This window comes from Triturus cristatus, chromosome 3_1, assembly GCF_964204655.1.
Source record: "Triturus cristatus chromosome 3_1, aTriCri1.1, whole genome shotgun sequence".
In the NCBI taxonomy this organism is placed as follows: Eukaryota; Metazoa; Chordata; class Amphibia; order Caudata; family Salamandridae; genus Triturus; species Triturus cristatus.
The window spans coordinates 405,110,042-405,134,995 of record NC_140583.1 but is presented as its reverse complement, the minus strand read 5'-3'; the positions used below and the strand labels follow the sequence as shown (position 1 = coordinate 405,134,995).

General features: G+C 45.7%; 1 protein-coding gene across 3 annotated transcripts in view; it reads left to right on the top strand.

The window, feature by feature from the left end:
* DMXL2 (Dmx like 2) overlaps positions 1 to 24,954 on the top strand; it is a 2,034,639-nt gene that overhangs the window by 815,748 nt on the left and 1,193,937 nt on the right. For all 3 annotated transcript variants that reach the window (XM_085644194.1, XM_085644192.1, XM_085644193.1), the window contains exon 19: positions 3,572 to 3,682. In XM_085644194.1, the coding sequence (XP_085500320.1) occupies positions 3,572 to 3,682 (111 nt within the window). The remainder of the gene's footprint in view (positions 1 to 3,571; positions 3,683 to 24,954) is intronic.

Sequence of the window (24,954 nt, the reverse complement as noted above, 5' to 3'; positions counted from 1 at the left end):
TTATGAAGTAGTAAGTGTAGGAAAGTAGGATCTTTCTGGCATAGATAACCCCACTTTTTGCCTGGTGTCAGTGTGTTTGGACTGTAGTTCACTGGGATCCTTCTAAACAGGACTTCAGTGACTGTGCTCACTCCTCTAAATTTGCTGGTAAGAACTTTGTACACCCCACAATTAGCATACTGGGGTACCACTGTAGCCCTTAGTATATGGTACTGATGTAACGAGGGCATTGCTACACTAGGGGCCTCCTATGGGCTGCAGCATGTATTTTGCCACCCACAGGAGTCCATGCAAACTGTGTTTCTAAAGCTGCAATTGCAGTCTGCGTGACAGGTGCTTGCACCCTTCACTTCAGATATAAGTTTCCCTTATACCCCGGTCACTGTATTTGAAACCTATGTCACCCATAAAGTAGGCCCTTCAGGCCAAGGGCAGGGTGCATGGTTCTAAGTGTGTAGGTACCCCTGCACAAGCAGAGGAATCCCTACTAACCCCAGACTCCGTCTTCTGGGATTTGTAAGTGCCGGGTAGCCATCTTAAAGTATGTGTGGACACTGGCATGTTGGGATATCCAGCTACATAATGGGTACCCCAAACCTAGTCCTGTTTGGTATCAAACATGTTGGAATCGTGCAACTACACCGATTTCATTGCTAGTTGCATGATACCATGTACTGAGGGGCTTCTTCGAGCACCCCTACCTTTGTAGCTTTTCAGGGTCTGCCTCCCAGCCCGCGCTGCTGCCGGCTTCAGACACTGCCCCTCTGCTGATGATCCTAACTTGGGAAGGAGAAGCTGAACAAAGGATTTCCTCCTATGGAGAGGTGTGACCACCTCTCCTTTAGAATTAGGTAGAGTGGGTGCTCTTACGAGCGCCACCAGACTGCTTTGAAGGGAACCTTTGGTGCCCTCCTTGCATAAACCAGTTTCACCCATTCCAGGAGCCCTAGGCTCCCGCTTTGGTGTGAAACCATACAAAGGACAGAGAAGTGTCCAGCTCCTCCCGAGGGAGGTGCCCCAGAGCTCCTTCAGGTGGCCACTTGATTCTACAATGTTGAATCTTGGCCCCTGCGAGCATCTGACTGGCTAGGACATCTGAGTAGCGTCCCTGACCCTCTCTGATAGGTGGGTTGCCACCGAAGAGGTTCTTGCCCTTTTTGGGGTTAATTAAGGGCTCCCCCTGAGGGTAGGCCCTTAGATTTTTCCCGACAACAATTTCTGGAACCGACTGCTTGTCTTCTGAAACTTGTTCAAAGACTCTTCTGCTGGTGGACTATGGAATTCTGATCTTCAAGCCAGGATCCTCAACAGGACTGTTCTCGGTAGGAAGATTTATGCTGCATCTTCGCCCCTGTGCTTCTTCAAGATCTGCAACTAAGTGGCCATGCATCCTACGAGTCACCATGGACTCATCGTGCATCCCAGCCTGAAGGAATCTCCCTTGAAGTAAAGGAGTCACTTCCCTGCATCCTAAGGCACCTCACTGTCAACGACTGGCTTGCTGATCCTCTTGTCCCACTGACATCTTCTAGCTCTGCAAAATAGGTGGTGGTTTGTTGGTTCTTCAGAGGCCTGGCCACTCTTCCCTACAAGTTGGGAGACTGTAATTCCTCTCCAGCCAACGGTGACTGCCTCTCTGTGTATTGCATCTGTTTGTCATTGCTACGGCTTGTTGGCCTTCCTCATGGAAGATCTTCAAGCTCCAAGCAGCCCGTGCCTCCAGCACTGGACAGCCCAAAGCACGTCATCCTGCCGGTATCCCTTGCCTCATGGGTCTTCTCTTTCTGTTTGCTGCTGGGGCTTCCTTACGTCCTCAAGGGGTCTTCACCCATGTTTTCTGGCTCTCCATCGTGGTGAATGTCGGTTCTGACTTACCCTTGCTGGGTTAGTCCCTCATACCTTGCTGGTCTGCATCCTTGCATCTTCGTCCGTGAACCTTGTTCGAGTTTGCTAAGGCTTGTTGGTGGTCCTGCTGGCCACAGACCTTCCTGCACTTATCGACCAGCGTGCGACAGCGTGTGACAGGCTCCCGATCTTTTACAATGTCGTCTGGTCTTCACAGCTGGTGTTTTCTTCTCAATGCATCTCATTAAGAACCTTCAACTAGGGCTGGTATTGTGCTCCTGTGCCTCCTGGTCACCTCCAGGTGGTTTGGACTCTGTCTCCTCTGCTTTCAGGTTCTTCTCATCTGGAGTCTTCATCCTGGTTTACCGGCCCGGTCCACAACATGCTATAGCTGCAGAACTACCCTCCATTGGCATCTACGGAGTTTTCCCACATCACTTCACCCCATGCACCTGGGCTCCTTGGTGCAGGTATCCGACTCTTCTGGGTATCCATGGATGGGGTGACTCTACAACCTTCCTTCCTCTAAGTGGTTCCTGTGGGGTCCTTTGGGAAGGGTCCCAAATCTCTAAAATCCAAATCGCTACCTGTGTTGTTCTATGGACGCTGATCCGGTGTAACCACTCTTCACCCGAGTCCCTGGCTACTCACCGTGGTTGGTTCCTTGCTTCCCCTGGGGTTCTTCAACCTTGGGTCCTACTCCCATTTTGGTACCTAATTCGCATTCCGCTATTTTAGTACATGGATGTGCCCCCTGGTGGGGCCCCATATGTTTTCTATGCTCTTTATCTGTTTTCTAAGTATTTTTTGTGTGTAGTCGATACCTCTGGGTAGGAGGTATACCAGGTTAGTGTCTAATGTGTAGTAATAAATATACGGTATAGTTCTACTCACCTGCTGTGGTTCTATCTTGTGTGAAAAGCTTACTGAATGAATGAAGTGGTACATGCAATTGCTATACACCCCCCTGGGGAACCCTTAGCTGCTCTCCGCAGCTACCCATTGAGAGCTTTGGTTTTCAGGGACCTAAACACGATCACTAAGGGTTGCCTGGACTCAGTGCACAGTGTCTCACCATAGGTGTACACTATATACTGAGCCAACCTCCTACAGTAAGGAAGTATAGGTAAGTGATTGTAGCAAAGTAGCACAGGGTGACAGGTCTCAGTTTGGAGGCATCCCCAAAACAGTGCCTTCTGGAGATTATTGAAAACCCTAGAAAGGGAAAAGTCAAAGATTTGTGATGCTGGGTATAGTACTAGTGAAGAAACATACAGCTATTTGCTGGCTTTGCCCCCAGAGGTCCCAAAGAAAGTGACAGAAAGAGGGATGTTCTTAAATGAGCATTGGCTGGAAGAATTATACCTGAAAGCAGCGAGTTGTGACAATTAAGTGGCACAGGACGGCATTGTGGGGGGAGGGGGGGATATAGGTTTGTAAATGGTGTGGGAAAATTAATTTGTATCACAGGGAACAGCTTACTCAGCACAGCCTACTGCTCAGGCAATAAGTTTCCAGTACGAAGCACATGAGAGTATGCACCCTCAAACAGGTAGTGTGAAAACAAGATACTTAATGGATAGTTTGGATCTGTATAAGACTCTGGATTGATTGTACTGATGAGGAGCCAGTGGCTTGTGTGGCTCAAATATTGAACCATTGTATTTTCTATGAAAATGCTAAATAAGAATGTTAAAAATGACTGATCACATTTGATTTCTTATAGGAGGAGACACTTTGGATGAATGTGGATTAAGATATCTATTGGCCATGCGTCTGCATACGTGCCTTCTAACATCTCTGCCTCCATTGTATCGAATTCAGTTACTCCACCAAGGTAACATTTTGCGAGATCCACTCTAATTCTCATGTTCTGATGGTTACATAATTGAGACATTTTAATTAGTTTTCAAGAGGATCAGCATTAATAGGCTCAAATTGTAAGAGATATTGTTGCAGTGCATAGCTGCCAATCTGCCCTCATGACATGGGGGGGGGTCACTCACGAATTTGCTGGGACACCCTCACGCTCCCTCATGACGGAGGGGGATTGAGGGTCCCAGATTTCTGTTCCTACTACCTCTCCACAAAATGCCATTACAGTTATTAGTGATACCACTCCGATGCACGCATTCCATACATTCGCCCGAGCGCGTGCAACTAGGACTACTCCATTCACAGTTATTACCCAAGGTCATACCACTGGAGACCCGAGATATCCAGACTGTCTCCACAACATGCTGGGCATGGCCCAGAATGTGACGACTACAGTGTGGGGCCTTTTTATACTCTGGCAAAGTTACTCTTCCCAGCAACCCATTGCTCCCCCTCACTAAGGAGGCACTGGTCAAACGCACGCTGGACCGCCACTCATTGTATACAACAGGGGACCTATTTCCAAGTGGCCATGTCCTACACTTAACTGACCCCATACCAGCACGAGATACACTTTATATGTACCTGTTTAGTTTTTAGAAGACTACACGACACTTTACGCTCCCTTATGCCCACTTACCCTCTACCACCGTACGACTTAGCGCCCCTGCATATGCTGCTTACGGCTACAGACGGAAGCCACATGACCTCTAGACTCTATTATTCATGCATGATATAAAGGCAGGACACCACTACACAAGTGCGCGTAAAGTGGGAAAGGTAACTAGGGATGCAGCTCACTGACCAAATATGTAGCTACTGCTGCACACAAACAAAGAATATTTCCATCAATTCGAGGCATAAACCACTGCACTTTAAATTCTTACGCATGTATTACCTCTCCACAGCTGATATCGCTAAATTTGACCCCTCCAGATCCAATCGATGTCAAAAATGCGATGCTCCGGGTGCAGATTACGCACACCTGGCCTGGACATGCCCAGCAGTGGCCACTTACTGGATGGCTATATAATCCCACATTTCGGCTGTGTCCACCCTTGCCATGACCCCAGATCCACTGACTGCCCTATGGGGTACACCCAGAATGTCTCGCACACAATAAGTCATCTAGTTTCTATGGCGCTACTGCTGGGCAAAAGGGAGATAGCCCTACATTGGGATAGCGCCAGGCCACCCAGTGCACCGGACTGGCTGGAGAGTATGAGCCGCTGCGAGGACATGGGGGAGGACTACGTCAATCTACAACCTCCTACATCCTGTTCTAGGGATATCTGGACACTCTTCCGAGCATATCTCCAAACACTAACACTAGATGCCTCTAATCAGTCCACTCCCCCCAAATCACAATGCAAAGGGAACCGCCTCCTTATCCCTTAATGGTCCCTCCGTGAGATATCACGATATCTCATAAACCTGTCTTAACTGTACATTTTACAGAGCTGGCTAATATAGTATACGTTAACAATTTTTTTTTTTTACTGGACTCAATGTTTGCTGATACTATGCAACTGTTTACTGTCTACATTCTAAAATTCAATAAAGACAAAAATAAAATTTAAATATTACTCTGGTCCAGGGGAGGTGGTGGTCCCCATGACCCACTGTTTCATTTAATTTAGCACCAGGGAGGTGGTGATCTCTGGGCGGGGTGGTCTGTGCTGCCCCCCCAGCCCCCCCAGTTTATTGTTTCTTTGTAGCCCCGGGAGTTGGTGGTCCCTGTAGCCCGGGGGGGCTCTGAGCTGTACCACCCTTCCTTTATATACACATAAGCCATGGGGAGGTGGTGGTCTCCGGGGCACTTATAAGCCCCAGGCGGGGGCGACCCGTGTGCTCCGCTCCTTTAATTTCCCCGTGCCCCTTGGACCTAGCCCACTCGGGGTTCCATTATTAAAGAAGCGCGGGAGCCTGTACTTCATTTTTTTTTTCCGGCAGGAGCCATGGCTCCTGTGCCACTCCCACCGAAATTCTGTTTAAAAAAAATATTTTTCTGCCCTGGCAGGGTCCCTCTGGGTCCCTCCACAAGAGGCCTAAGGGGTCAGGGTATTCCTACCCTGTCCACTTCTCTTTTTTGCTGAGTATATATATATATATGTATATATATATATGTATGTGTGTATATATATATATATATATATATATATATATATATACACACACATATACACACACTCAAACACCTCTCAGCACTTCCTTTACGGCGAACGGACCACCAGGACAAGTTAGTGGCAAAATTTCTTCTTTTTATTGTTCTTAATTCCTCATTTCATGACGCGTTTTGCGGTCGCCAGTAGGTAGTTATAGTTAGGACCTATTATCCATAGGAAATCTGCAACATTCTATTGAGAATAACTTTGGTGCTGGTTGACGAATCTTCGCAAAATTTTCAAAACTCGTGACCCGCTCCGGTCCACTCCTATCCTGAAAGTCTCGGGGTGATTCGTCAAGCGGGGGCCGAGAATAAAGGGGGGTCCCAAAACATGTTTTCCCCATGCAATTTTCCATAGGGACCTTTAGTCGCAGCTACAGCCCGAACTGCTGAACGGAATTGCACCAAATTTTGCAGAAAGGTCGACCTTGGTTCAGAGTCGTGCCTTTTGCTTAAATTGTGTAAATTCGTTCAGTAGTTCCTGAGAAAATCAAAAGTAAAATCACATATATATCTGGGCAGAGCCTAACCACACATCTCATCATGAGATCTGATTGGCTGTCAGCACTTCATCCAAGAAGTGTTGGCAGCCATCTTGGGACCAATATACATGATAGCACCTCATTAAACAGCAGTGCAGTTAATAGAAGGTTTTAAGACTTTAGTTACATTATAAATCATTTGTTGATGGTACCATACTCATTTTAGGAATTGTGGTATGTTCTAAGGTGATTTTACCATGTGAAAAAGCCTTCTGCTGGGATATCATGAATCATGTTTGAGAGAAAACTATTTTCTCATGCTTTTCCCACAGAGGTTTGGAAGGTGATCTATAAGCTAAATTGAGAGCATATTTTCTGTAAATTCACATTATCTTTCTCAGTTATGTGAGAATGAAGTCTGACATTCTCAGTAAAACATGTTCATCCAACAAGGGCAGAGACTGTCAGTTGACTCCTTTGTGTTCTACTGCAGCTTCCCAGAGTGTTCTAAAGAACAACTAGAGTGCTAACAGTCCTACTTATGACAAACGTATGGCACACCTGAAGCCATCTTGATTGGAATAAAGTGGTAACTCTTAAAACATTTAGTTTGCAAAGGAACAAAATGAGGGGGTTCACTTTGCCATAGAAAGTATGATTAGTGCTACAGAAAGAAAAATTAGGGCACATTTTGACTTCTCAAATCCTCTTCTATTTCAATAAAAAATTCTGACATGCAGACTGAAACATGCACTTTGAATACCAGCAGCAGATTTCCCTGGTGAGCAGTAGCTTAACTACAGTGATCTAATGAGCAACTAGAGTACTACCATTCAGACTGTATGGCAAATGTGTGACACATCTGAATGCCTTCTTGCTGGAACCAAAGTAAACAAGCATGGAAAATGCAAAACGTCTCGCCCTCGTTTAAGTTAAAGCAATTCTGTTTGTAATTAGGTGGCTTTTTAGCTTTGCTTGTTTTAGTGTTTTTCAAACTTTAATGTACTTTATATGCATATGTATGCATATATGTATATGTATGCATGCATTTATATTTGTATTTATATAGATATGCCGATTATATATATGTTTATGTATGTATGTGTATATATACATATATACACATACATATATATATATATATAAATGCATATATATATATATGCATATATATATGTGCATACGTGTGCCTGTAGAGAGGTGTAGAGGTAGAGAGGTAGAGAGTAGAGGATGAGTAATAGAGAGTAGAGAGTGAGTAGTAGAGAGAGTAGCAGAGAGTGAGTAGTTGAGTAGTAGAGTGAGTAGTAGAGTGAGTAGTAGAGTGAGTAGTAGAGTGAGTAGTAGAGAGTAGGTAATAGAGAGAGTAGTAGAGAGTGAGTAGTAGAGAGTGAGTAGTAGAGAGTGAGTAGTAGAGAGTGAGTAGTAGAGAGTAGTAGAGAGTGAGTAGTAGAGACTAGTAGAGCGTAGTGGAGTAGTAGAGGGAGTAGAAGGGAGTAGTAGAGAGCAAGTAGTAGAGAGTTAGTAGAGAGTAGTAGAGATTGAGTAATAGAAAGTAGTAGAGTGAGTGGTAGAGAGTAGCAGAGAGTGAGTAGTAGAGAGAGTAGTAGGGAGTAGTAGAGAGTAAATAGAGGGAGTAGTAGAGGGAGAGTAGTAGAGAGTAGTAGAGAGTGAGTAGTAGAGAGTAGTAGCGAGTGAGTAGTAGAGAGTGAGTAGTTTAATTTAAAAGGAACACAATGAGGGGGTTCATTTTGCTATAGAAGTTATGATTAGTGCTGAAAAAAGAAAAATTAGGGCACATTTTGAGTGACTTCTCAAATCCCCTTCTATTTCATTAAAAAATTCTGACATGCAGACTGAAACATGCACTTTCAATACCAGCAGCAGACTTCCCTGGTGAGCAGTAGCTTTACTACAGTGATCTAATAAGCAACTAAGTGCTAACATTCCGAATTTATGGCAAATGTGTGACACATCTGAATACCTTCTTGATGGAATCAAAGTAAAAAATGGACAGTATTCCTACCGAGGAGACTGTAGTAAATGAGGAAATTAGGAAACTTCATAACAAATAAGTCTCCCAAGATGGCCACCAGAGACAAAAGAGCCCAAATGTAGCACAAATATCACCCAGATGTAGCCCAAGTATAGCCCAATGACAGAACGTCCCAGAGTGTTCTAAAGAACATCTAGAGTGCTAACAGTCTTACTTATAACAAAAGTATGGCACACCTGAAGCCATCTTGCTTGGAATAAAGTGGTAACACTTAAAACATTTAATTTGCAAAGGAATAAAATGAGGGGGTTCATAATGCCATAGAAATTATGATTAGTGCTGCAGAAAGAAAAATTAGGGCACATTTTGACTTCTCAAATCCTCTTCTATTTCATTAAAATATTCTGACATGCAGACTGAAACATGCACTTTGAATACCAGAAGCAGACTTCCCTCGTGAGCAGTAGCTTTACTACAGTGATCTAATGAGCAACTAGAGTGCTACCATTCAGAATTTATGGCAAATGTGTGACACATCTGAATGCCTTCTTGCTGGAACAAAAGTAAACAAGCATTGAAAATGCAATAGGTCTCGCCCTCGTTTAAGTTAAAGCAATTCTGTTTGTAATTAGGTGGCTTTTTAGCTTTGCTTGTTTTAGTGTTTTTCAAACTTTAATGTACTTTATATGCATATATATGTATATGTATGCATGCATTTATATTTGTATTTATATAGATATGCAGATTATATATATGTTTATATATGTATGTGTATATATATACACACACATACATATATATAAATGCATATATATATATATATATATATGCATATGTGTGCGTGTAGAGAGAGGTAGAGGTGTAGAGCTAGAGAGTAGTAGAGAGAGAGGTAGAGAGTGAGTAGTAGAGTTGTAGAGAGTAGTAGAGAGAGTAGCAGAGAGTGGGTAGTAGAGAGTAGTAGAGTGAGTAGTAGAGAGTAGTTGAGAGAGTAGTAGAGTGAGTAGTAGAGTGAGTAGTAGACAGTGAATAGTAGAGTAGTAGAGAGTAAGAGTGAGTAGTAGAGAGTGAGTAGTGGAGAGTAGTAGAGAGGGAGTAGTAGATAGGGAGTAGTAGAAAGTAGTAGAGAGTGAGTAGTAGGGAGTAGTAGAGTGAGTAGTAGGTAGTAGTAGAGAGCAAGTAGTAGAGTGTGTAGTAGAGTGAGTAGTTGAGTAGTAGAGAGTGAGTAGTAGAGGGTGAGTAGTAGAGAGAGTAGTAGGAAGTAGTAGAGAGTGAGTAGTAGAGAGCAAGTAGTAGAGAGTGTGTAGTAGAGAGAGTAGTAGAGAGTGTGTAGTAGAGAGTGTGGTAGAGAGTGAGAAGTATAGAGAGTAAGGTGAGTAGTAGAGAGTAGTTGAGAACGAGTAGTGGAGATTGAGCAGTAGAGAGTAGTAGAGAGAGAGTAGTAGAGAGTGAGTAGTAAAGTAGTAGAGAGTGGGTGGTAGAGAGTAGTAGAGTGAGTAGTAGAGAGTGGTAGAGAGTGAGTAGTAGAGAGTGGTAGAGAGCGAGTAGTAGAGAGCGAGTAGTAGAGCGCGAGTAGTAGAATGCCAGTAGTAGAGAGTGAGTGGTAGAGCGTAGTAGAGAGTGAGTGGTAGAGCGCGAGTAGTAGAGTGAGTAGAAGAGAGTAGTAGAGAGGGAGTAGTAGAGAAGGAGTAGTAGGGTAGTAGAGAGTAGTCAGTGTCAGTCAGTCAGTGTCAGTCAATCACGGTCAGTCCGTGTCTGTCAGTCCGTGTCTGTCAGTCCGTGTCTGTCAGTCCGTGTCTGTCAGTCCGTGTCTGGCAGTCCGTGTCTGGCAGCCCGAGTCTGGCAGTCCGAGTCTGGCAGTCCGAGTCTGGCAGTCCGTGTCTGGCAGTCCGTGTCTGGCAGTCCGTGTCTGGCAGTGCGTGTCTGGCAGTCCGTGTCTGGCAGTCCGTGTCTGGCAGTCCGTGTCTGGCAGTCCGTGTCAGTCAGTCCGTGTCAGTCAGTCAGTGTCAGCTACAGCAGCTCTGCTGACCTGGTTCTCTGGCTCTAGAGCAGCTCTGCTGACCTGGTTCTCTGGCTCTAAAGCAGCTCTGCTGACCTGGTTCTCTAACTCTAAAGCAGCTCTGCTGGCCTGGTTCTCTGGCTCTAAAGCAGCTCTGCTGACCTGGTTCTCTCCCTCTAAAGCAGCTCTGCTGACCTGGTTCTCTCGCTCTAAAGCAGCTCTACTATCCTGGTTTCTCTGGCTCTACAGCAGCTCTGCTGGCCTAGTTCTCTGGCTCTAAAGCAGCTCTGCTGACCTGGTTCTCTCCCTCTAAAGCAGCTCTGCTTACCTGGTTTCTCTGGTTCTACAGCAGCTCTGCTGACCTGGTTCTCTGGCTCTAAAGCAGCTCTGCTGACCTGGTGTTCTCCCTCTAAAGCAGCTCTATTGACCTGGTTCTCTGGCTCTAGAGCAGCTCTGCTGACCTGGTTCTCTGGCTCTAAAGCAGCTCTGCTGATCTGGTTCTCTGGCTCTAAAAGCAGCTTTGCTGACCTGGTTCTCTGCTCTAGAGCAGCTTTGCTGACCTGGTTCTCTCGCACTAAAGCAGCTCTGCTGATCTGGTTCTCTGGCTCTAAAAGCAGCTTTGCTGACCTGGTTCTCTGCTCTAGAGCAGCTTTGCTGACCTGGTTCTCCCCCCTCTAAAGCAGCTCTGCTGATCTGGTTCTCTGGCTCTAAAAGCAGCTCTGCTGATCTGGTTCTCTGGCTCTAAAAGCAGCTCTGCTGACCTGGTTCTCTGGCTCTAGAGCAGCTCTGCTGACCTGGATCTCCCCCTCTAAAGCAGCTCTGCTGACCTGGTTTCTCTACCTCTACAGGAGCTCTGCTGACCTGGTTTCTCTGGCTCTACAGCAGCTCTGGTGACCTGGTTCTCTGGCTCTAAAGCAGCTCTGCTGACCTGGTTCTCTCCCTCTAAAGCAGCTCTACTGACCTGGTTCTCTGCCTCTAGAGCAGCTCCTCTGACCTGGTTCTCTGGCTCTAAAGGAGCTCTGCTGACCTGGTTCTTTGGCTCTAAAGCAGCTCTGCTGATCTGGTTCTCTGGCTCTAAAAGCAGCTCTGCTGACCTGGTTCTCTGGCTCTAGAGCAGCTCTGCTGACCTGGTTCTCTGGCTCTAGAGCAGCTCTGCTGACCTGGTTCTCTCCCTCTAAAGCAGCTCTGCTGACCTGGTTCTCTTGCTCTAAAGCAGCTCTGCTGACCTGGTTCTCGGCCTCTAGAGCAGCTCTGCTGAGCTGGTTCTCTGGCTCTAGAGCAGCTCTGCTGCCCTGGTTCTCTGGCTCTAAAGCAGCTCTGCTGACCTGGTTCTCTGGCTCTAAAGCAGCTCTGCTGACCTGGTTCTCTCCCTCTAAAGCAGCTCTGCTGACCTGGTTTCTCTGGCTCTACAGCAGCTCTGCTGACCTGGTTTCTCTGGCTCTACAGCAGCTCTGCTGACCCGGTTCTATGGATCTTAAGCAGTTCTGCTGACCTGGTTCTCTGGCTCTAGAGCAGCACTGCTGACCTGGTCCCTTGGCTCTAAAGCAGCTCTGCTGACCTGGTTCTCTCCCTCTAAAGCAGCTCTGCTGACCTGGTTCTCTGGCTCTAAAGCAGCTCTACTGATCTGGTTTCTCTGGCTCTACAGCAGCTCGCTGGCCTGGTTCTCTGGCTCTAAAGCAGCTCTGCTGACCTGGTTCTCTCCCTCTAAAGCAGCTCTGCTGACCTGGTTTCTCTGGTTCTACAGCAGCTCTGCTGACCTGGTTCTCTGCCTCCAGAGCAGCCCTCCTGACCTGGTTCTATGGCTCTAAAGCAGCTCTGCTGACCTGGTTCTCTGGCTCTAGAGCAGCTCTGCTGACCTGGTTCTCTGGCTCTAAAGCAGCTCTGCTGGCCTGGTTCTCTACCTCTAAAGCAGCTCTGCTGACCTGGTTCTCTGCCTCTATAGCAGTTCTGCTGGCCTGGTTCTCTGCCTCTAGAGCAGCTCTGCTGGCCTGGTTCTCTGCCTCTAGAGCAGCTCTGCTGACCTGGTTCTATGGCTCTAAAGCAGCTCTGCTGACCTGGTTCTCGGCCTCTAGAGCAGCTCTGCTGACCTGGGTCTCTGGTTCTAGAGCAGCTCTGCTGACCTGGGTCTCTGGTTCTAGAGCAGCTCTGCTGACCTGCTTCTTAGGCTCTACAACGGCTCTGCTGACCTGGTTTCCCTGGCTTTACAGCAGCTCTGCTGACCTGGTTCTCTGCACTCATGATAGACGCACCCGACTTTGCGAAAATATATTTAAAAATAATATAAGTTTATTATAAGTACAAATATATTATTTTTATGAATATCTTAGATAATCTGTTGCCCTAATATGTATATTAAAGACACATACATATCATTTTGGACCATACATTTTTTTTGCGGGAGTCACGCACCCAGCGCGCCCCAGCACGTATATGACGTCACGCGGGACCCGCAACCGCGCAAGCATCTCGTACCGTAATGCTCATGTGTCGCGAATGCACGGGAGTAGGAGTCGCGGACTGGTCGCATACCAATCGTGCACATCATGTAATATTAAATGTACATGATGTAACTGAAAAACAGGCAGCCGTCCCAGACCGTACGCGGATCCTTCACAACTTTTCTAAAATGGCAGCTAGAATGCGCGCACCCACCGTGATATGTACGCTTTGAGCTGAGTGCACGACTCCGAAAAAAAATTTGATTTTTTAAAAAGAAAATAATATAAATATATTAAAATAAATAATGAAAACAAAAAAAATTATCAATATTTCAGTTTGAATTTAAAAAAATTAGTTTTTTTGCAATTTTCAGAAAAATATATGTTATTTAATGAATAAAATATTTATAAATAGTTAAAAAACTGTATAAAATCAGTACAAAAAATAGGTATAACTACTATCACACTTAAAAAATAGCATTTAAAAAACCTTAGAAATTCACAGAAAAAACAGGTTTCAGGGGTGGTATAGTTAGCTGGCTATTTCACTCGTACAAAACCATAGAAATTCCTCCGTTATAGTTAGTTCTGCTAACTATAACTCGCGCGCCCGCAATGCACTTCTGATGATGTCACATATTGCATCATTCATGACATGGTCAGTGACATTACGGATGACATCTCAAATGACATCACTGATGACATCTCAAATGACATCACTGATGACATCATCCATGTGACAATCTAATACACCTCATCATACACTAGTATAACCTTTCATCACTCACTGTAAAATACAGAGTACCATATTTGAAACCATTGACACACCAATACCAGTTACTACATACCCACTCACTGATTCCTAAGTCTACACACACAACTACGTATTCAACAACAGAATCATTTATACATGCAGTCACTAATTAATAGAACACTATCAAATGCACTTATACACATATATAGACATTGACACATCAGCAGTCATCTTAGTCATGAAAAAAAATAATCACACTTACATTTACTCACTTACACAATTATCCAACAACAGCTCATTCATTCAAACACATAGTAACTCATAGTTAATATGTTAAAAAATCACCATTACAATTATACACTCATTCATATAGTTACTCTCACAATCACTGACTCTTACACATACTTATTTAAATACACCAACTCTCACATACAATGCCTTTTATTTTTTTACTTTGTTGACGATGTACAACTAAAACATATTCACTCACCAACACACAAATAAATACTCAGTCACCCAAACAACTGTTTCCACATGCACCCTTAAACCTATACACCTAGTCAATCAACCATTCACACATCTATGTATAGAGTTGCACACACCCCATCCAACTGCACACAAACTCAGAGTGCCATACAAATACTCACCCAACTAATCAATAACTAATATACACTCTCATGTAGTTAGTGACCAACGGATGCAGCATGTTATACAACAACAGAGACAGTGCTGCACACATTCACATAGTTTAGTTACTAATCCATGTATTAACTGAGACACTTTTAATTACTCACTTAAACAGACAGTCAGACAACTACTAAATCCTCCATCCAGACAGTTATATATCCACTCAATCTTAAATACAGATTGGTATATATATAATACATATTTAAATTTTAAACTAAACCACATTCACTGGATGATGTCATCAGTGATGTCATTTGAGATGTCATCAGTGATGTCACTGACCATGTCATGAATGATGCAATATGTGACCTCATCAGCAGTGCATTGCGGGCGCGTGTGTTATAGTTAGAAGAACTAACTATAACGGAGGAATTTCTATGGTTTTGTACGAGTGAAATGGCCAGCTAACTATAACACCCCTGAAACCTATGTTTTTTTCTGTGAATATATATATATATATAAATATTTCTATGGTTTTGTACAAGTGAAATGTGCAACTAACTATAACGTCCCTGAAACCTATCGTTTTCTCTGTGAATATATATATATATATATTTTTTTTTTCACTGAAAAAACCATAGGTTTCAGGGACGTTATAGTTAGTTGCACATTTCACACGTACAAAACCATAGAAATTTGGCCGTTATAGTTAGTAGAGCTAATTATAACTCGCGTCCCCGCAATGCACTGCTGATGATGTCACCTATTACATCACTCATGACATGGTCAGTGACATCACTGATGACATTTCAAATGACATCACTATTATTATTATTATAATTTAGGATTTATAATGCGCATGGCAGCCACAGCAACGAGGCGTCCCAGCGCAGCGCAAGAACCAGAAACGAGAGCTAAAAGCAGGTCACTGCAGTTAAATGGTAGAAAGGGGGAAGAGCCAGGTCTTCAAAGCCTTACGGAAAACCAGGTGGTTAGAAATAGTTCTAGTAGATGTTGGAAGTGAGTTCCACACTTTGGCTGCCAAGTATCGAAACGAATGGCCCCCTGCCCTGCCCCTCCACACTCGAGGAGAGCAGACCAAAGTTTGTTCAGCAGATCCGTAGTAAGCGCTCAGGGACATAAGCCTCCAACAGGTTTAGGAGGCCCGGCGGGGCCTGTTTTGCTAGAATCTTATGTGAGATACACAGTGCTTTAAACTGTATCCGCTTATCCACTGGCAGCCAGTGAAGTTTGAGAAGCACCTGGGCGACTGAACAATGCTTGGGTAGTGAGACCAGGATCCATGCGACTGCGTTCTGGACCCTCTGGAGGCGGTTTAGGCTAGCCCTGGTAGCTCCCAAATATAGGCAATTACCGTAATCTAATCTAGAAAGAACAGACGCCTGGATTATAGTCTGCCGCACCGGAGGAGGGAAAAACCCGAGCAATGGCTTAAGACCCCGCAGGAGTCCAAAACAGACTTCAGCAACGGCTTTTGTTTGTTTCTCAAAGGTCAGTCCTCGGTCGAACCATACCCCAAGATTTTTTACGATGTCCCTAGGGACTGGGGCAGGTTTTAAACGGTCCGGCCAGTGAAGATCAGTCCATAGCTCCCTATCCTTCCCGAGCAGGATTTCCGATTTCCTGATGTTCAATTGTAGGCAGTTCACTGCCATCGAGTCAGAAATAGCCAGCCGATCGTCCTTGAAGTTATCTAGATTGATGGTACATTTCCTAGAAAAGGCTATCATCAATTGGGTATCATCAGCATAGGATACCAACGAAAGCCCCCTTCCCTTAGCCAGCTCCGCCAACGGGCTAACGTATAGATTAAATAATAATGGGCTCAGTATAGAGCCCTGTGGTACCCCCCTGGTTTAGTTCAAACTCCTGTGAGGCGAAGGGAGGTGCCGAGACCTGAAAAGATCTTTCTGATAGAAATGATTTAATCCAGGCCAGGGCTGAGTCCCTGACCCCAATGTCTTGCAGACGTTTCAGAAGTATTTTATGAGATACCGTATCAAAAGCGGCACTTAAGTCCAAAAGGACCAAGGCCGCTGAGTCCCCTGCATCTAAATGGCTCTTAATCGTTTCCGACACAACCAAAAGCGCAGATTCGGTACTGTGCCGGGGCCGAAAGCCGTGTTGCGTGGAGTCAAATATGGCATGTTGCTCAACAAAGCCAGCCAGGATAGAGTTGACATGTTCCTCCGTCACTTTAGCCAGAAAGGGTAACTGAGAGATGGGACGATAGTTACCCGGTTCGGCAGTGTCTAGGGAAGGTTTTTTCAACAAAGGGACGACTTTAGCATGTTTCCAAGCCCGTGGGACTGATGCCGTTGACAATGACAGATTAATCACATCCAAACAAACCCCTGAGATGGAAGAGTGGAGCTGGCGGAAGCGAGTGGGAGTCACTGGGTCTGCTGGGGAGCCGGATTTAATTTTTGAGCACATAGCCACAAACTCCAAAGGCGTGATGGAAGGAAATGCCATAAGACTACGACTTTCCGCAGTCTCGCCCCCAGACGGGTCCGCCTCCACAGGCAGGAAGACTACTTGCTGATGATATAATCCAGTGAATGTGTGTTTTTGTAAACTTTAAATATATTTTATGTATGTTAATGCCAAGGTGTATTGAAGAATGTGTTGGTGTAGAAGTGTCTGAGTGGAGGATTTAATAGGTGTGTGACTGACTGTATAAGTTAGTGATTAAATGTCTCTAACTGAATACATGTGTTTGTGACTAAACTGTGTGAATTTCTGTATCAGTCTCTCAGTTGTTGTATAAGCTGCTGCATGGGTTGATGATTAGGTACTTGACTGTCTATATGGCTTACTTATTGGTAGCATAAGTATTAGTATGGGTGGCTCAGTGTTTGTGTGTGTGTGTGTGTGTGTTGGTTGTTGGGCGGGCGGGCGGTGTGTAACTTTCTGTCAACATGTGTGAGTGGCTAATTTACTAGGTGTATGGGTTCAATAGTGCATGTGGAAATAGCGGTTTCGGTGAGTGTGTGTGTATCACTGTGTTGGAGATTGAATGTATATCTCACTGGTATATGTGTGAGTACATATGTGAAAGGCATTATATGTGAGTCTTGGAATATATAAATGACTCTGTGATAGTGAGTAATTGTGAGAGTGGCTGTATAAATGATTGTGTGCATGTGTCAGTGATTGTATAAGAGAGTCAGTATATGTTACTATTTGTATGAATAGGTTATATACTGAATGTATAACTGTATAGGTGAGTAAACGGCAGTGTTATAGATTCTATACATGACTGGCTACGTGTGTCAATAACTCTATGGATGAGTGATGGTGTATAAGTGTTTGTATAGGTGTATGAGTACATATAATAGTACTATATTGATGAGTGACTGCATGTATGAGTTACTGTATGGGTGAATGAATGTGTGTGTATAACTAGAAAGTAGTCAGTGGGTATATAGTAATTGCTATTGATTTGTCTATGGTTTAGAAAATGGTAGTCAGTGTTTTAGAGTGGGTATATCAAAGGTTATATTAGGGCGTGAAGAGGTGCATCAAATTATCATGTGGATGATGTCATCAGTGATGTAATATGTGACGTAATCATCAGTGCATTGCGGGGTTTTAGTTAGCTTTACTAACTATAACGGCCGAATTTCTATGATTTTGTACAAGTGAAATGTGCAACTAACTATAACGTCCCTGAAATCTATGCTTTTTCAGTGAATTTCAAAGGTTTTAAAATATTTGAAACTATAACGTCCCTGAAACCTATGTTTTTTTGGTGAACTTCAAAGGTTTTTTAAATGCTAATTTCTAATTATAATTTTCATTAAACCTATGGTTTTTTCAATGATTTTAAATTATCATTCCATTTTCAACATGGTGAAAACAGGTGATATCGCCAGTTTTCCAGCAATGGCTTCCGCAAAAACAAACTTGCCACAAATGAGAGCAACAACTAACGCAAATAATATGCAGAGTAGGCGTTCTTGTACAAAAATAACACGAAAACGCCACTTCCCGATATTTTCAACGAGCAGCCAAATCTGTGGTGCGATCCAAAAACAGGCAATAAGCTGCGTTAGCAGTAGGAATGTACCATCTGCCTTTTACTGGTGTAAAGTAGAACGACTACCTACAGTGTGAAAGGGAGCCCAGCCCAGAATCACATCTGACGACCAACACATGTCATAGAGCTACTGATCATGCACCTCCGACACCCAAGAAGACCACAAAACCCACTGCCACCACCCTCAGGACCTCCCCCGGACCACACCCCCTACTACAACTGAGGCAGCGCACAACAGGACATTGGACCTTCCAAAAACGGCATGGCCCCTCAGCCACACAATAGCTGAATGTTGCGAGATGTGGCAACCAAACATGTGTGAAGGACGCAAGTCACCCACCAATAATAATGCCCACAATAGAGGTGATGTGCTGGACAGACCTCACTATACAGAGCACAAACCTCTCCATGTGTGCATATACTGCTGGTGCTTGAAGTGTTGTGGACAGTGGAGGCAACCATGTTACCTCAGGCAGTGGGGAAGATCTTGGTCATGTACCTGTGTTATTGTCCCCTGTAAGCGGAAGCGCAGTGGTCTGGTCCAACATACGCTCCTCCAGCGTAGAAGTGTGAATAAATAGGCCGGGACTCTGGGTGTGGTTCACTTGTGTGAAAGCCAACGCGTCTGCCAGAGCAGCGGCCCTCACCTTGTCACGTAGCTGCCGCCATATCAGCCGGCCTCCTCGACACACACCCCCTGCGAACACAGCAGCACAGCAGACTTATGTCTGTACAGACTACTGCCTTCAAACTACACTGCAGACAGCAGGGCTCACAATTCAGATGGAGTGGCGATTGCAGGTGATGCAGTCCAGTAGGCAAGACACATTCCTCCCAGTGCGGCCTGCCCAGATCCGACCCGCCCGGCTCTGTACACAATGTGCGCCAGAGGTACTACTAACTCAGTGCACTACAAGTCACCGCCACATGGCCTTACTGAGGCAGAATTCATTAGACAAAAGACATTGCTACCAGTCTGGCCCGCCCGGACCACGCATCATCGCCGGGTGCACACACGCTGAGTGCTTCAGGTGCCACTAACTCACTGCACCACAAGTTATCGCCACGTAGCCTTACTGAGGGAGAATTCATTAGACAAAATACATTGCTACCAGTGTGTCCCGCCCGGACCACACATCATCGCAGGGTGCGCACACGCTGAGTGCTTCAGGTGCCACTAACTCAGTGCACCGCAAGTCACCGCCACGTGGCCTTACTGAGGCAGAATTCATTAGACAAAAGACATTGCTACCAGTGCGGCCTGCCCAGACCACGCATCATCGCAGGGTGCGCACACGCTGAGTGCTTCAGGTGCCACTAACTCACTGCACCACAAGTCATCGCCATGTGGACTTAATAAGGCAGAATTCAGTCGGCAAAAGACATTTCTCCCAGTGCAGCCCACTCGGACGACGCATCATCGCAGGGTGCGCACAGGCTGGTTACTTCAGGTGCCACTAATTCAGTGCACCACATATCATCGCTGGCTGCACACATGTTGAATTTCCAATAACTGTGCAGCTCTACTGAACGCCACGTGGCTGTGGGCCCTTGTTGACCGCTGCCTCTGGCCTACACTGCGGTCAGCCCAGCTCACAATTAAAATTGAGTGTTTGTTCATTGATTACAGAGTCCAGTAGGCAACTAACTAGGTCTTCGAAACCTAAATAATATCCTTTTAGTATCCTTGCTTCAAGAACTTTTTTGATATCAATTATAGCTTTAGTAAAATCATGAAATTCATCTTGCAAGTCCAAAGGAACACTGAATGGCAGTCTACACTGCGGCCAGCAGAGCTCACACTTTGAATTTAGTCTTGATTCATGAATTTCTGAGCCCAGTAGGCAACTAACTATAACGTCCCCGAAACCTACACATTTTGACAATGTATTCCATACATATTTCATCTTTTGTTACCTATACTGCGGTCAGCAGAGCTCACAATTTACATTGAGACATGATTTATTAATTGCAGACAGAATTCTACTCTATTTCCTCGAATTTTGTCAAGAGGAAGTGCCAAAAAGTATTCCTCCATGTCTGTGCTGACTACTGCCTTCCATCTACATTGTGGATAGCAGGGCTCACAATTTACATCGCAGAAGACGCAGTCCAATAGGCAAGAGACATTGCTCCCAGTGCGGCCCGCCCGGACCACGCATCATCGCTAGCTGCGCACATGCTGAATGCTTCTAATACCCCTATCTCAGTTCAGTACAACTCATGGACCCATTATGATACAATATTTTGTGTATAGTTGCACATCTTGGACACCTACCTCAGTGTACCACAATTCATGGACCCTTTACAATAGAATCTTTTGTGTATTATTTCACATCTGGTGCCCCTACCTTAGTGCAGCACAAATCATTGACCCTTTATGATTGAATCTTTGTGTCTGATCCAATGATTACTGTTCTACTTGTTGCCAGCACCAACCATTCCCGGAGGGCTGGCTTACACTCACCCCACACGCATCCTGCACAGACGTCACTGGACATGTGACCCTGGTAATAAAAAGGAGTCGGGCGCACGTGCCCGTACCCAGTTCCACTGTCTATCTGTGTCCGTGTGTTCATTATGTATGCAACATGCTGCTCCTAGGCCCTACCACATTACATTGTGCTCTGGACAGCGTATGCAACCAACTTACCTTTGACAGTGGGAGAAAACTTTGGTTATGTAACTTTGTCTCGGTCATTGTACAAGTACGTACGTAAAGACTGGATGATTAGAGTACCACAAGGGGAGTGTGTAATGAATTTATAAGTGCGTGGGGATTGGCGGAGTGATTGTATAAGTACATATGTTGGCGCAGCCTAACTCCGACAACGAGCTTGTCTCTAATTGTCTGCCCTCCTTGTCCCAAAAACTGAATTTTGGACTTTGCATGGCCCAGTACTGCTACAGCTGCAATTCTCTACTGGATATACAATGAACATTCACATCCACACAGATGTGTCATGTCCACCATCTTTCTTGTGTGGAACTATGGATGAATGTAGGGTCAGTGATTTGCCGTACCTTCCATGTTGGCCATGTTGTGGGACTTGGCTCATAGACCCGGGTGACAGCAGCACTGCAACAAGAACATCCGCATGGCAAATGTTGCCAGATTTTGTAAGCATTCTCTAGCCCAAAGACAACCAAAAAGTAGCCCAATATTGCTACTTTAAGGAAGGAGGGGCAGGGACATCGTCAAGCAGGCAGTGAGTGCATTGGAATTGATGTTGCAGCAGGCTGCCAAGTAAATATTTGTCTAATAAAGCACTTTAACATACTAGTTTGCTGGAGCGCTGTATATATATTTATAATCTGGCAACTAGCACAAACCAAAATTTTACCGCACAACCGGGAAAAATATAGCCCAATTGTGCGTGATCTACCCCAATCTGGCAACAGTGTTAAATTCCTCATACAGCTCACGATGGAGCCACACCCATAGGTCCGGATTCATTCTTCACAGACTCACGCAGGACTGGCATACGCCAGGCCAGCCCACTCTGCTTACGCTTACAGGGAAGGACAACAACGCTACATGGCCCAGATTTTCATTGTAGTGATCGCTGGTCACAGGTCTAGTTGTCAGTATGCCACTGCCACTCCCTCATTGCTGGTATACACCCACACCACACCCATCCAGCACAGACGTCACAGGACACGTGACCATACCAATAAAAAAGACCGGGCTCATGTGCTCTACGCCATTTTAGAGTTGCTCCCACCAAATGCACTGTGATTGCCCGTCCCAGTGGTCCGGACACCTCATGTAGGCCTGAGCCACCGAACAGGGTGGCCTCACTGGTCGCTGAGTTAGTGGCACCGCAAGGACTGAGCGGGTGTGCAACCTGCGATGATGATAGGTGCACTAGTATGTCCTCTGCCATGGCAAAATCAAGACTCGGACCAAATGTGAGACCTGTTGGCCTGCAGAGCGGGACTGCATGATGTGGAGGGAGCCCTGTCCACAAAAAGGTGAGCAGTGAGGCCTGGGTGCGCAGCGGTGGGCAAATACATCTGTGCGGCGGGAGTGGATACACAAAGGCGGCACAACGATTTAGGCGTACGCAGTCGTACATACTCTGCTATTACTAATTCTGTACTATGTTTCAGATGTGGTAGCTTGAGGGCTCCACTAGGTCCCGGCACGTGGTTGGACACAGCAGTGGCGTAAAGGTGAGCTGCGAGGGTTTTGTCAACAGTATGGGCACTCACTGTCCCTCTTGATCTCTTCCTTTCTCTCCTTCACACTCTTTCTCTCTCTCTTCTTCTCACACTGTTTCTCTTTCTCTCTCTCTTCCTGTTTCTCACACTCTTTCTCTCTCTCTCTTCCTTTCTCACTGTTTCTCACTCTTCGTCTCTCTCACTCTTTCTCTCTTTCTCTTTCTCTACTTTGATGGACGCATGACGCACAATCTTATCTTGCTTTTTGTCTTGCAGGGCTGCGATGATGCGTGGCCATCCTGCAATCAACACTCAACCTGAATTGTGAGCTCTGCTTTGCCGCGTGTACACAACGGGTGAGGAGGTTTCTTCGGCACGTGGTGGACCCTCTTCGACACACGCCGGTGGTGTAAGGTGACCAGAGAGGCTTGTTTGCGCAGCGGTAGGCTGTCACCTCCGGGCAGTGGGAGTCGATAGGGTGCAGCAGCCTTGGTGTGCAGCGGCACGCACTCCCCTCCGGGCAGTGGGAGTGCATGGGGTGCAGCAGCCTGGGTGCACAGCGGCTGTCATATACCTCTGGGCAGTGGGAGTGGATGGGGTGCAGCAGCCTGGGTGCGCAGCGGCTGTCATACACCTCTGGGCAGTGGAAGTGGATGGGGTACACTAGCCTGGATACACAAAGGCGGTACTGCGATTTAGGCATGCGCAGTTGTATGTACTCATCCATTACTGATTCCATACTATGTTTCAGATGACTAAGCTTGAGTGCTGCCCTATATCCCGGCACAAGGGTTGAAGACACACCGGTGGCAGAAAGGTGAGCTGTGAGGATTTTCTCCACAGTGTCACCACTCACTCTCCCTCTCCATCTCTTCCTTTCTGTCACTCACACACTTTCTCTGTCAGATCTCTGTCTATGTCTTCCTTTCTCTCTCTCACTCTCTATCTCTTTCTCTCTCTTCCTCTCTCTCTCTCATTCTTTCTTTCTCTTTTCCTCTTTCTTTCTCTCTCTCTTCCTCTCTCACACTGTTTCTCTCTTTCTCTCTTCCGTGTATCTCACTCTTTCTCTCACACTGTTTCTCTTTCTCTGTCTTCCTCTCTCTCTCACTCTTTCTTTCTTCCTCTCTCTCACTCTTTCTCTCTCTCTCGCTCTCCTTTGCTGGACGCATGACGCACCATCTTATCTTTCTTTTTGTATTGCAGGTTGTGATTCACAAATTGTGCACTTGTATGTACTCATGCATTACTGATTCCATACTATGTTTCAGATGACTGAGCTTGAGGGTTGCCCTATATCCCGGAACGTGGTTGGAGACACACCGGTGTCAGAAAGGTGAGCTGTGAGGATTTTCTCAACAGTGTCAACACTCACTCTCTCTCTCCATCTCTTCCTTTCTGTCACTCACACTCTTTCTCTCTCTCTCACTCTCTATCTCTTCCTTTCTCGCTCTCACACTTTTTCTTTTTCTCTCTCATTCTTTCTTTCTTCCTCTCTCTCACTCTTTCTCTTTCTCTGTCTTCTTCTCTCACTCTTTCTCTTTCGCTCTCTTCCTCACTCTCACTCATTCTCTCTTCCTTTCTCTTACTCTCTTCCTTTCTCTTACTCTCTTCCTTTCTCTTCCTCTCTCTTCCTCTCTCTCACTCTTTCTCTCCCTTCCTCTCTCTCACTCACTCTTTCTCTCTCTCTCTTTGTCTCTCACTCTCTCTGTCTTCCTCTCACTCTTTCTTTCTTTTTCTCTCTCTTCCTTTTACTCCCACAGCTTCTCTTTCTCTCTGTCTTCCTCTCACTTCTTCTTTCTTTTTCTCTCTGTCTTCCTCTCACTCTTTCTTTCTCTCTCCTTTGATGGACGCATGACGCACAATCTTATCTTGCTTTTTGTCTAACAGGCTGTGATTCACGAATCGTCTCACCCCCCCCCCCCCCCCCCCCCCCCGCCACCACAGTTGAATGCGTGTAGAACCTGCGATGATGAGTGGCCATCCTAACAACGGCTGAGAAAGTTGCTTCGGCACGTGGTGCACCCCTCTTGCACACACGCCGGTGGCGGAAGGTGAGCAGAGAGGCTTGTTTGCGAAGCGGCGGGCAGTCACCTCTGAGCGGTGGGAGTGGATAGTATGCCGCAGCCTGGGTGCGCAGGAGCAGGCATACACTCTGGGCGACGGGAGTCGATGGGGTTCAGCAGCCTGGGTGCGAAGGGACAGGACAGCGATTTAGGCGTGTGCAGTTGTATGTACTCTGCAATTACTAATTCTATACTATCTTTCAGATGACTAAACTTGAGGGTGCACTATGTCCCGGCACTTGGTTGGAGACACACCGGTGGCACCAAGGTGAGCTGCGAAGATTTTTCCAGTGTCAACACTTCCTCTCCATCTCTTCTTTTCTCTCGCTCACACTTTCTCTCTTTCTCTGTCTCTTTCTCTCTCATTCTTTCTTTCTCCCTCTTCCTCTCTCACTCTTCCTCTCTCTCAGTTGCTCTCTTTTCCTTCTATCTTACTATTTCTCTCTCACTCTTTCGCTGTCTTCCTCTCACTCATTCTGTCTTCCTC